This window comes from Ovis canadensis, chromosome 19 (genome assembly GCF_042477335.2).
Source record: "Ovis canadensis isolate MfBH-ARS-UI-01 breed Bighorn chromosome 19, ARS-UI_OviCan_v2, whole genome shotgun sequence".
In the NCBI taxonomy this organism is placed as follows: domain Eukaryota; kingdom Metazoa; phylum Chordata; class Mammalia; order Artiodactyla; family Bovidae; genus Ovis; species Ovis canadensis.
In genome coordinates this window covers 60844733-60857881 of record NC_091263.1, presented here as the reverse complement: position 1 = coordinate 60857881, position 13149 = coordinate 60844733, and the positions used below count along the sequence as shown (strand labels likewise).

At 44.1% G+C, this 13149-nt stretch overlaps 1 protein-coding gene across 1 annotated transcript in view; it reads left to right on the top strand.

The window, feature by feature from the left end:
* CACNA2D3 (calcium voltage-gated channel auxiliary subunit alpha2delta 3) overlaps positions 1-13149 on the top strand; it is an 871226-nt gene that overhangs the window by 664635 nt on the left and 193442 nt on the right. Inside the window, exon 17 of the mRNA XM_069561584.1 lies at positions 6930-7004. Coding sequence (XP_069417685.1) covers positions 6930-7004 — 75 coding nt within the window. The remainder of the gene's footprint in view (positions 1-6929; positions 7005-13149) is intronic.

Sequence of the window (13149 nt, the reverse complement as noted above, 5' to 3'; positions counted from 1 at the left end):
TGCTGCCTCAACCCTATGGCACTAAGAGGAGTGTAAGTTCTCTTTGAATTCTGGGGATAGCTGAGAGGGTGGAGTAGGAAAGCTTAAATACAGGGTCCACGTGCCACCTGAAATCATTTCACTGTATGGTGTTTTTCCTAAGAAAGCAAAATAGGTCATGCGAAGATTAGATAGAGAGCTGAGGAGTGAGATCCATAGGGGATTGTTGGGACTCAAGGTGTGAACCCCTGCCTTCTCAGGCTCCCCTTAGCTGTGGACATCAGCACATCACCACTTTCCCTAAGCCCATGCCGCACCTCTACCTGTTGGCCCAGGCTTCTCAGAGAACCCATAAGGTCAGATTCTTCCCAGTGCTTCCTAGCTGGTTCCTAGAACCTGATCCACTCCTAAAAGAGGACACTTCTTTGAATAAGCAAAGCGTGCCTGTTCCCATGTGCTGATTCCATTTAGGTGATCAAATTAGAAAGCTACCTTCATAATAAAAGGAAATCAACTCTAAGCTAAAATCAGGTGTCCAGGCTACAAAAGGTGGCCTCATTAACAAAAGAAATTTTCTGATTGGGTTTACTAAGATGACAAAGGTCTTTCTTCCTGCTATCACCCTGGAGCTCTGACAGCCGGGTTCTTTCACCAAAAGGGCTTTTCCATTTGGAGTTCAGTTTCCAGAGCATAATACGCATCTGTTTGACCCAAACTCACACAAGCTGCTGCTGCTGCTGCTGCTGCTGTGCCGCTTCAGTCGTGTCCGACTCTGTGCGACCCCGTAGACAGCAGCCCACCAGGCTCCCCCGTCCCTGGGATTCTCCAGGCCAGAACACTAGAGTGGGTTGCCATTTCCTTCTGCAATGCATGAAAGTGAAAAGTGAAAGTGAAGTCGCTCAGTCGTGTCTGACTCTTTAGCGACCCCATGGACTGCAGCCTACCAGGCTCCTCTGTCCATGGGATTTTCCAGGCAAGAGTACTGGAGTGGGGTGCCATTGTGTTTAGCTCCCTAGAGGTGGAAAGTCAGGGGGTTAGGGAGCTATTTGAGGCCCCTAAAGATAGTGGACTTTACTCTTATTGAAATCCTTAGACTTAGAGGCCCAGAATTGCTGGCTCACTGTTTAAGAAAGGGCATCCAACCATTACCACTCTTAAGCCTCTAGCATCATATAAGATGTAGAAGCCCAAATACAGGGCCACTATTTAATATATGCCCAGTAAATCCAGAAAGGATGAACATACAGGTGTGTGTGTGCTTAGTCACTCAGTTGTGTCTAACTCTGCAACCCCATGGACTGTAGCCTGCCAGGCTTCTCTGTCCATGGGATTCTCCAGGCAAGAATACTGGAGTGGGTTGCCATGCCCTCCTCCAGGGGATCTTCCTGACCCTGGGATGCATGTCTCCTGCATTGGCAGGTGGATTCTTTACCACTGAGCCACCTGGGGAGCCCAGAACATATAGGAAATGGTAACAGTTACCCTGTGAATTTGTTTCTCAAAGCTTCTTCTACTAGACAATGTACTAACATCTTTATAGCATTATCTCACTTAATAATAGGTAGACACTGCTATCCTTGGCTAAGGAAATAAGAGACTCAGAAAATTTAAATATCTTGCCCAGTCTCAAACTAGCAGTGCATACTTTTAGCTATTACCAACCTAGACAGCATATTAAAAAGTAGAGACATTACTTTGCAAACATAGGTCCATCTGGTCAAGGCTGTGGTTTTTCTAGTAGTCATGTATGGATGTGAGAGTTGGACCATAAAGAAAGCTGAGTGCTGCAGAATTGATGCTTTTGAACTGTAGTGTTGGAGAAGACCCTTGAGAGTCCCTTGGACTGCAAGGAGATCCAACCAGTCCATCCTAAAGGAAATCAGTCCTGAATATTCATTGGAAGGACTGATGCTAAAGCTGGAACTCCAATACTTTGGGCATCTGATGTGAAGAACTGACCTATTGGAAAAGACCCTGATGCTGGGAAAGATTGAAGGTGGGAGAAGGGGACGACAGAGGATGAGATGGTTGGATGGCATCACTACTCGATGGACATGAGTTTGAGCAAGCTCTGGGAGTTGGTGATGGACAGGGAAGCCTGGCATACTGCAGTCCATGGGCTTGCAAAGAGCTGGACACAGCTGCGTGACTGAACTGAGCTGAAGCCTAGAGCCATAAGAAACAATAAAGGACAATAATAGTAATAGTTAAAATATATATTAAAAAATTAGTAGCTAAAATAATACAGTAAGACATTCATTGAACTTTTCACTGTGTATTTAGTATGGTAAAAGTGCTTTATACTTACTGTTCCCACTGAATCCTTGTTACACTCCCATGAAATAAGTACCACTTGGCCCCATTTTTAGATGAAGATACATGAAATAACTTTCTTATTATTTCTCGTTATAACTCAGCAAGAAAACGATAAAGGAAACAAAGTGTAATAAGGGGATAGAAGATCAGCTACAGAAAATTAGCTGCTTTCCCCAAAGGGTCTGAGAACCAGAGACCCAGGTGTGGCATACCTTAATCTAAGTTGCCCTTCCTCTGGTCCCCACCAGAGCTGTGGGAAAAGGTATCCATGGCAGCTGGAGTGAACCATGGGTGAATGGGGCTCTCTCATCTGGGAGAGGAGAGCTCCAGGGATCACAGTGCAGATCACACCTTTTTCTCTTGATTAACACCTTGTAAAGATGAGTCAGCTCTTGGCTCATGTGGTTTTCCCAGAAGATATTGATAGAATTCTTTCTTTTCCATTAGCTTCATAGATTTTCCCACAAGCAATCAGACTTCCTGTAATTTTTATTAAGAATTCCAGACACCCCAGCAATAATTTCCAGACACCACAGCCTCTGTTAACGTAAAGAACCATTTTATAATTAGGTTCACTTCATTAGTCCCAATTCTCTGCGCTTGGAAGGGAAGCACCTCCTTCCCCAGGCTTTTGGACCACAAGGCTCCTGGCCTCCAGAAGAGCATGCTTCAGGATGGGGGCCCCACTGGCAGCCCCAAGTGCCAGGAGGCCTTGTGTCCCATCTGCTCTCTGACTGTGGCACGGGACTGCATGTTAGAATGGACAGAATGGCTAGTTGTATTTCAGATGAAACAAAAATTAGAGATTTCATTAGAGATTTCATATTGATTTGAGGCCCTAAGCAAATGTTGGACATTGCCATCTACAAGTTTTAGGGTTTTTGAGAGACTCATCCACAGAATGGGGAATGTGTTTTGAGATTTGCTAAGTTTCTCTTCTTATATCTACATTAGATTATATCCATTTGCAGTCAACAAACCAACAAAACATTCTGATGTTATTTTCTCACTGTTCTCCTCGGAAGGATTTTAACCAGATAGTTTCTGAATGTCAGGAAGACTTTCTCAGGTACAGGCTTGAGGAGGACTGACTATGTACCACCCATAGCAAATCAGCTTCTCCTTTTCAGCTTACGTACGATATTTACTCTAGCTCAAATTTTAAAGATGAATGAGGTAATATTTGGGTAAAGTGATGACTATCTTAAATACATGCAGACCTTAACTGGAGCACCTGCCATGTGCTAGACATTATGCTAGATGCTGGAACAGTCAAAAGATGAGTGAGAGGGCTCCTTTCCCACAGAGAGCCCATTCTGATGGGGGCGTGTCTAGAATAAGGCAGATGAAGGAAAGACATCCAGCTAAAGTTGAAAAGCAGGCAGAAAAGTAAGTGTAGCATTTTCATGCATTAAGGTGAAGGTAATAATGGAAAAATTCTCAGGGTTTTATGGAGACATGATATGGAAAGGAGGGTGCAACAGGAGAGACATGTTTATAGGAGAAGATCGTGAGGCTGAGCTCATAGCTTGGGAGAGATGGAAAGGAGTAGTGCTCTGGACAGCTTGCATCCGTTGAGTAAAGGTCTCACTGGTAGGAAAAAGCTGCAGGGGGTTTATTGTTGCTGTCATGAGCTCTTGAGAGGCAATGAGTGGAGGAAGGAAGTGCTGGGTAAGTAGATAGGGGCCAGACCCCAGGGAGACCTGATGGATAGACCCATAGATTCTGTCGTACACATGAAAGTGAAAGAGAGCTTCCCTGATGGCTTAGCTCAGTTGGTAAAGAATCTGCCTGCAATGCAGGAGACCCCAGTTTGACTTCTGGATTGGTAAGATCCACTGGAGAAAGGACAGGCTATCCACTCCAGTTTTCTCTGGGCTTTGCTTGTGGCTCAGCTGTTAAAGAATCCGCCTGCAATGCAGGAGACCTGGGTTCGCTCCCTGAGTTGGGAAAATCACTTGGAGAAGGGAAAGGCTACCCCCTCCAGTATTCTGGCCTGGAGAATTCCATGGACTGTGTGGTCCATGGGGTCACAAAGAGTCAGAGACAACTGAGCGACTTTCACTTTAACTTCCTATATATCAAAGAGGTCTTTAGTGGCTTTTACAAAGGGGAGCAACAGGGTGGTGCCACCAATTGAGAGAGACGTGCAGGGAGGGCAGCACTAAGGGAAGGAGCCCACGTTGGACTGGGTGAGGCGGGAGCACCTGTGTGATGTCCAGGCAGAGACACACACTTGAACCCTGGGGTCTACCACTGAGGCGAGAGGCCAAGGCTGGAGCACAGATCTGGAGGTCAGCAGCATCCAGGTGGTTGATGGATCATGTTGGAGGAGAAGGAGCTAAAGCAGACAAGGAGCAGTAGGGACAGAAACTTACTGCTTCCGGGCTGAGTAGAGGACGAGGATCCTATGAAAGGGAGGGAATCCAGGACTGTGGGGCCTGGAAACTGAGGGATTAGAGTGTCAAGGAGGAGGGGACAGCAAGTTAAGACAACCAGGAAAAGAGGGTACATTCTATATGGTCTGGCAATTAGGAGGCCACTGTAAAGAAAGGAGTTCTGGTGGCGTTTTGGTGGGCGAGGGGGCATGGCAGAGGCAGGTTCTGGTAGACTGAAATGTGAGTGAGCAACAAGGAAGCAAGATGGCAGCTAAACAATGAATGGAGGACATTGGGTGGGAAGGTCACCTCAGTCTCTGCCTCCCAGGGAAGAAGCAGAGAGTTCAGGATGCTTTTGTAGGATCTGCACTCAATTCAGTTTCTGTTAACTTCTCTTCTTCCTCCTCCTCTGCTTCCTCCTTTCTTTACCCCTCTTCCCTTCATCCTAGCCATCCCTCCATAACTGCATGGTATGACCTTGACTGTCACAGAACTTATATTCTGGCAGGGAGATAGGAGTTAAATAATCAAAGGCCTTGACTGATATCTTGATTACTTATAGTCAGCCTCACAAATAATTGATTGTCACTTTGATAAGTGCTACACAAGAAAAGTAGAGGGCTTGTCGGGGGCATATGCGTGGAGTTTTACTTTCTTTTGAGTATTGCTTCCTACAGGCAGACCAAGAAGTAAAGGAATGTACATTAGAAGCCACTGAATATATTCGTTGACTATAAAATATTATTTGTTTGGTCTCATCGTGAGTTTGAATTTCCAACCAAAGACCCACTTTTGCCTTTAATGGAGAAAGTCAAACTCTCTGAGTCGTTTTGACCCCTTCAGTCTGTATTAAACAGGGACATAATAAAGGTAATTAATGCAGTGTTGACTGTGTCTGACATTTTTCCAAGAGACAAGATGAAAAGAGACGATATACATCTCAAAAGATAGGAAATCTCTGGTTTATCTTTCACAGCATAATGAAATATACTTTTATCATTAGAATCAAGTAGAATCTTATTAAGACTTGCTGTGTAAGGTAACTCCAGAAGAAAATGTCTGTTGCCCTTGACTACCACGTGCATATTTGCTTTTTGTAACGCAAGGAAAACTTTTAATTGCCGGTGTTAAATTCTCTGAAGTTAATTTCATATCACCTTGACGTTAAGCTAACAAGCAGACAGGGTCATTCTTGGTTTGTAAACTCTGTTGTCTGGATCATTTAATAGTATCATATTCAAGAATGCGAGCAGCAGAGAATTTTAAAGAAAATAACAGTGAGGGCTCAGGACTATGAAATAACTCGTTGGAGAAAAGGATTTTTTTTTTCTTCTCCCCTTTCACTGCTCTGGCAAAAGTGGGTTACATTTTCTTTCTTCAGAGAGAGAGATCAGTATGGGTTTTATGCCAGAGGCCATTTTAATACATGAATGATTTGTAGGTAAATTTATTGTAGCCAATGGATGCAGTCAACTGTGTAATAGAAATATTGTCAAAAAGCTGGGATTATTATTTAAATAAGTGCAGTGTTAAATTTGATTACATACTTTTTAAAGCTAATAAAACATTTCATTGCTCTCAAACTATTTCCCATAGTCCTATTTAGTCAGAAAACATAAATTAAGTGAGGCTCTGCATAGAAAATTACCCAGGCTTTGTGTCGATGGAAGAATGCATGGAAAAGCTTGGCGGCCTCACAATTTAAAAACGGAAGGATGTAAAAGGGGTTGGCAGGCTCCTATATAGGCTGGTGGGGACACTTTTCTCCTTGAAGAGTTACGGAAAATGACTGCCTAGGAGAACGCATGCTTGAGAGGGCCTTGGGGGTGTGGAATTGTTGGGAGCCTAGGGTGCATCAGAGGGAGGCCCCTCTTGGCTTATCTCAGGTAGAGAAAAGACACCCAGGTTGACAAAATTCTGTTCACTTGGACATAGGGTCTCCAGAAACATTAGCCACTTGCTTTCTAAAAATTATAATTGTTTTAGTTTTAAATAAATCAAAGTGGGGTCTTTGGATGCCAACATGGGTCTGTGACATTTTAAATTGTGCTATTTGCTGAGCTTATCCTGTGACAGGTCTTCATTTCCACCAAATGTCAAGGATCAGTGCCTTGCATTCATTTTAATGAAATATTGTGCTGATAAGGGTTATGAATGCCACGTTTAAGCTGTAAATTACTAAATGTCGGGCTGCTTTCTGCTTTGTGAATTCACCAGGGAGCAAGCTAATGAAGGTTTCTTTCTCACTTCTTACAGTTAGGGATTCATGGCTATGCCTTTGCAATCACAAATAATGGATATATCCTGACGCATCCAGAACTCAGACCACTGGTAAGAGAAATACTTATTTCTGTGTTTCTCCTTTTATGATTTTAAAAGGTTTTCTTCAGTTCTACAGTGGTGACACTTTGCAGTTTTCACTTGAAAGGCTCAATTCATAATACTGTCTGTAAAAAGCTGTTTTAATAGTTTATAACTAGCATTTTGACATATAGTATGCAAATAACATGGGGTAAATATATTTGCTATCATGTTTTACATATAAATCCATGTATGTCTTACAACTTATTTATTTCACGTTTGCCAATATATGTAAAAATTTTAAACTCTGTTCAGTTTGAAATATCCATCGTAATAGGTAGCTTTATGAAACAAATGATCTCTCATCCTCCAGCCTGAAACTAACTTAAGAAAAACTATCCACTTATTTACTAATTTATGTTGGCACTTGCCAGGTCTTCCTTGCTGTGTGCAGGCTTTCTCTGGTCGCAATCCACGGGCTTCTCATTGCAGTGGCTTCTCTTGTTGTGGAGGTCCAGCTGTAGAGTGCCTGGGCTTCCATAGTGGCTGCCCATGGGCTTAGTTGCCCCATGACATGTGGAGTCTTCCCAGACCAGGGGTCGAACCTATGTCCCCTGCATTGGCAGGCAGATTCTTAACCATTGGACCACCAGGGAAGTCCTGAGACCAACTTATTGAAAATTACATTTGATATGACAAATAAGAGTCAAGATCCCTGGAATCACTGAAACAGTTGAGATTTTCCCCCTTGTGCTGCCTAAGCTGTATCCAGTAGCATTGTTTGGTGAGCTGACATGTAAACCATTTTCTTTCAGCATCGTTTTAGCTCTCTTTGAAGTGAGTGGAGTTAGGCCTAGTCCAAGACAGCCCAGAATAGCATGGTCCATTCTGATCCCTGGGGAGAGGCTGCCTGGAGCACTGTGTTTAGGAGGATTCTGAAGGGCAGCTAGGTTTGATCCACTGTGGATTCTGGAGGGGCATGGCAGAGAGGGCACCACATGTTTGCTCCCCCTGATCTAGTTGCAGTGTGTTGACAAAAGGACATCCCTTTTGGTCTGTGGTTAGCCAGTTTTAAAGATATAAAAGTATAAAGAGTAATATAGTAAACTCTGCTTTTGAATGTTAAGAAAGTCTAGTTCATTTCCTATAGCTGTACACACACGCACACACACACACACACACACACTCACACATACCCATCCACTGCACATGTCTTTTTTCCTTTCATCATAATTAGAAAATATCAGCAGTGCCTGCTATGCAAACGTTTATTTGTGAAACATCGTGTGGACCAGTTTGTTTCTCACTTGAATCATTGTTTAGAAGAAGTTCATGTTTTAGCTCCATCACCATCCAACTTTGCTTTAATCGCCCTGGTATTAATGGAGTCATGGCCACATCATGTGGATCCCACATGCATGCTTCAGGATGCAACTTAAGGTAATACTTGACTTCAACAAGCTTTTTATCAAAAAAGGATTGAATTAACTGGTTAGCTGATTCCAAACTTAATTCAGAATTGCTGAAAAGTCTGATTGAAAAACCTACCTAACTTTTTAAGGATATTTAAGTCTAAAAATGTATTTAAGTTTAAAAAGCTTAGCACAGTACCCATTTCTAAGTCCTGCGGTTGGGATTGCTTGTTGAGGGTAGTAGGAGGTACATGTTTGATGTGGCTGACAATAGGCTCCTAGTGCTTATTTATTCCAAGTTGGAGTGGATCAGAGTAAATGAAGCAATCAAACCTGGATCTTCTGCCAGTGAATGAATTAACTTTCCTATTTATCAGCTTTTAAAGAAGGAACAAAATGGAACCAGATGTCAGAAGGGTCACCAGGGTACCTTCCCTTTCTCTATAATGTGGAAGTGAGCAGCTCCCATCTGTGCAGTCATTTCAGAGACTTCCTGGTCTTTCACATCTCCTGGCCTGTTTGCAAATAATCCATCTCATGGACTTCAGAACTGTAGCCACTGAGAGGGCAGCTGAAAGGCTCTTCGAAGAACAGGCCAACCAGTCAACACTCATCATCATCTGACAGTGCAAATACTCACAAATCCAAGTCATTTCTGTTCTTCTCACTGTTGAAACATTGCAGTGAATGATTTCACTGGAAATGGCAGCTAGGGTCAAATTCCCATAAATGTGATGGCCCAAGCAAATGCCGCACATCTCACTTTTGAGGACCCAAACCAGATGAAGCTTTTTGAAGTTGATCCACAATAAGAACATCAGGAGTGGCCGGGTCAATGGACCATCTATCCCATTTTTTCCGTCTGTGACACTGAGGCCATGACATATTTAGAAGAGGTTTGGTGTGATGCCCACTGTTGAGGATTCTGTGAACTAACCCATCTGTGTAATCAATAGTGGATGTTAACCCTCCCTTGAATTTTGTATTTTCCTGCTGGGAAAAAGACAACAGTGAAGTGGAAGGAATTCAGCTTCAGCGGTGCATAGGTTATCCTTGATTCCTAGTCCCATCATAAACCAGCTATGTGACTTTGGGCTTGTCAGTGTAAATGGGATCATATAAGTAAAGAGCCTTGTGTGACCAGTCAAGCCCCAGGACATTGTGGGGACCGTGGTAGTTCTGTGGACATCCTGTTTGTGTTTTATTGACTGATGTAAAGATTGGGAGGACACGGTGATGGTGGATGCTTGCGGGGGTGGGGGTGGATTTAAAGAACATTTTTAATTATTCACCTTGTTCAGGTTATTATGATAAACATCAGTGAGGGATTGTATCCACACACACACGAGGAAACAGAGTCCTTGGGATCATGCAGTCTGTGTGCAGTTCTACTTTGAACCTGACATCAACTTAGTCTGTGCAACCTCAGCTACGCCTGTCTGTGCCTGTCGGTCTCTCCCCCTCGCTCTGTCTCTCTCGCTCTGTCTCCCTCGCTCTGTCTCTCTCTCTCTGTCTGTCTCTCACACAGTCACACCCTTACTTTTCTTGGTCAGCTCTGAGCTAGAAGAAAAGCAAACAGTAGCTATACTGGGAAGTTCTGCGTGAGCCCAGGGAACCGAGGTGTTTTGTTACTGTTGTCTGTTTGTTTTTAAAGTAGCACTGAGGAAATACTAGCAGCTGCAGTAACTAAAGTATGACAGTTAAGAATCAATCCACATAGGGGGAATAACCCAGCTCTGGCACGTACAAGTTGTTTGTTTGTCTCTGTCTTGCTCACCTGAACAAAAGCAGAAAACTCAACCCCTCCTTCTCCTTCACTACCAGTCACTCAGCATAGAGGAGGGACTTTGAAGGAGAATGAATGAAAGAATCCTCCACAGCCAGTGTTGCATTTCCAGTTACTTTGGATTCTTCAGGATAATGTTATGTAATTAGGGCACTTCCCCCGGAAACCTGGTGTCTGCAGCAGACGTAAATGGACCCAGTCAGAGTCTCACCCATAGCTGGGGACAACCACCACCAGCAGCTTCCTTGGCCAGCTCTAGCAGGGAATCCTCGCTCCAACCTGACAGGCCTTCTCCAAGCCCAGTCATACAGTCAGATCCTTGTTACAAATGGATGATCCCCTCGGTTCTGGCCGAGGCTGCCAGATTAGCACAGTGGGTGTGAGTGGGAGATTGTGGCCAGCATGGGGGACGGAGCCGACTCACTTAAAATAACTCCTGTTCCCTCTCCATCTGCCACTGAGGTTGTTTCTGCCCCTGCAGCCAGAGGAAAGAAGTGGGTTTCCTGAAGCACAATACCAATATTTTTCTAATTTGTCCAATAAAATTTTCCCCCCAAACTTAATATTTAGCTTGATTTATCCAGTATTTTCTTTCATCTTGTATGATTTGGGTGTGAATCATGAAGTGTCTCCAAAAACGGCTCAGATGTAGGAGCCTTACTCAGCAGACTGGCTTTGGTTTAATTGGCAAAGCTGCTCTAGCAGGACTTTTCTGTTGATAAGTGGGCTCTCTGTAGTCTTTCTCCAAGTGTTTCTCAATCACTCTGTCCTTGCCACCAGCTTGTGACTTCTGGTAGACTAACTGATGCTGATTCAACAAACATTTATGTGGTTCCCAGCATGCTGGGATCCACATGTTAGAATGGGGGCTGAAGGAACACGTGGGCTGGGGCCATCTCATGGGTGGGGACTCGGACAATAGCGAAGCAAGAAGGATTCAAGTCAGACCTTGAGGAATGATTTTTGAGTTGTTATTGCACATCTGGAAGTTTTTTCCTTGATCTCTGCCCCTCTTTAACATTCAGGTTAAGACTATTTCAAAGCATAGTTACTTAGAATTACTGTCTAGATCGATTTTTCTTGCACTTTATTCTTCTCATAAAGTTCTTTGAGAGCTTTACGAATTTTTCTTAAAATGTGGAGCCCCTAATATATCTTTTTTGTTTTGCCCGACAGAGCATCGAAGGAAGTAAAACTAGGAAAGGACCCCCTTTCACATGATCTGATTTTCTTTTGAGATTTTGGTAATCCATGTGCCCCTCCGTTTTAGAAAAAAGGGACATCTAAGTTGATTGCCTTCCCCATGGAGGCCTGGAATGTGGACCTCGTCAAACCACCAAGAGAACACAAAAAAGGCTCCCTTCCAGCAGCCACAGCACAGGCAAGGCTCCACAGAGGAGCCTGGGGCAGGCAAAATCTAGGACTCGTTTCCATGAAACCACGTTGACATTTGCCAAAAGCTGTTTGCTCTGTGTCTGCAAGCCCAGAAGATGGGGAAGGATACTGAAGAGTTTCTATTCTGGATAAAAATTAGCCAGTCCCATGGGCCACTGGGCTAATGGTAGATGAGGTGGGGAAAACCCTCAGTCCCTTCCCTCAATATTGGCTAGACAGCTACTATGTTCTAGGGCTAAGCAAGCTGCCCAGAGTGGCTGTGCAGAAGTGCTCCAATACAGAGAGCTCAAAATCAAATAGGGTGGATAAGACTTTTTATGTGGGGTGGAGAAGTAACCATAGATACAACTAGGGAAAATGCATTTTTTGTATCTGTTATTGTTGTTGGTCTTAGTAAACTTTGTTTCACATCTGTTGATTACTTTTTGTGTGACAGACACTGCTCAGAGTGTTTTAAATGGTTAAAGCTTTCAATCATTAACTAATTCAATAGCAAACTTAGGATGCAGAAGCAATGGAAAGGCTCAGAGAAAGGGTGTGTGTGACGCCAGGCCTGTGTGGAAGGTGGGTCTGGAAGGCAATCTGGAGTCAGATTGTAGACAACCAAGGGTGCCAGGAACATCTCCGTGAGGCAGTGCATATCCTCAATGTTACAAACAGGAATCTGAGGCACCAAGCAATCAAGTAGTTAAATGACTTGAAAGAGTCAGAACCAGGAGCCGCTAGATCCGTTTAGATGCACTAAATTCACTCTTCTTATTGGTTGATTCTCAGGAAATGGGAAGCAGAGTGGGAACCTGATCTTTGCAGCCATGTGGATGAATAACAGGGTCATCACAAGGCAATTACAGTGAGATTCTGCCTAGACTAGTACTGTCCAGGAAGAATGTCATGTGAGCTGCAATCATGAGGTGCCTGTGTAAGTTAACATTTCTAGTAGCTACATCTAAAAAGGAAATAGGTGACCAAGCTGTGCAGCCCAGGCCAGTGGGGGGAGGGCAAGCCTGAGCTGTCAGGCTATCTCCATCAGACCCCAGCCATTTCTGTTGTTCTGTCAAACTCAGCTGAACTCTCCAACGAGTCCTGTTATGGAATCTCTCCACTCCCTCTGGAAGTCAGTGTTCTTGCTGTTTCCAGAGCCCGAGTTCTGCCTGATGTCACCAGTCAGTCCCTATGGACTCCTTGACTGTCCCCATCCCACTGCAAATGTTGATTCCATTTCTTTGTTCTTGCGGATGCCCAGCCACTTCGTTTCTCCATACCTTTTTGCTATTGAACATGGGTTTTAGCCCTGCTCTGGACACCTGTTTTTGTACCCCCATCACCCCCAGAATTATGCTCTTAGCCGTCAAAGTGGCCTTTCACAGGCATCACTCAGTTGATCTGGCTTTTCTTGGCATCTAGAGTAAAACCCAAACTCTGGGCCATGGCCCTAGCTCCCTACCATATCTGACTTGACCTCTCTGGCCAGCCAGAGTGGTGTGGCTGCCCGCTGTGCTCACCCCTCCTTCAGTCTACTCCAGCCCTTTTGTCCATCCCTCAAAAGCCCCAAGCTCCTCTCTGGTCCAAATTCCTATGCCTC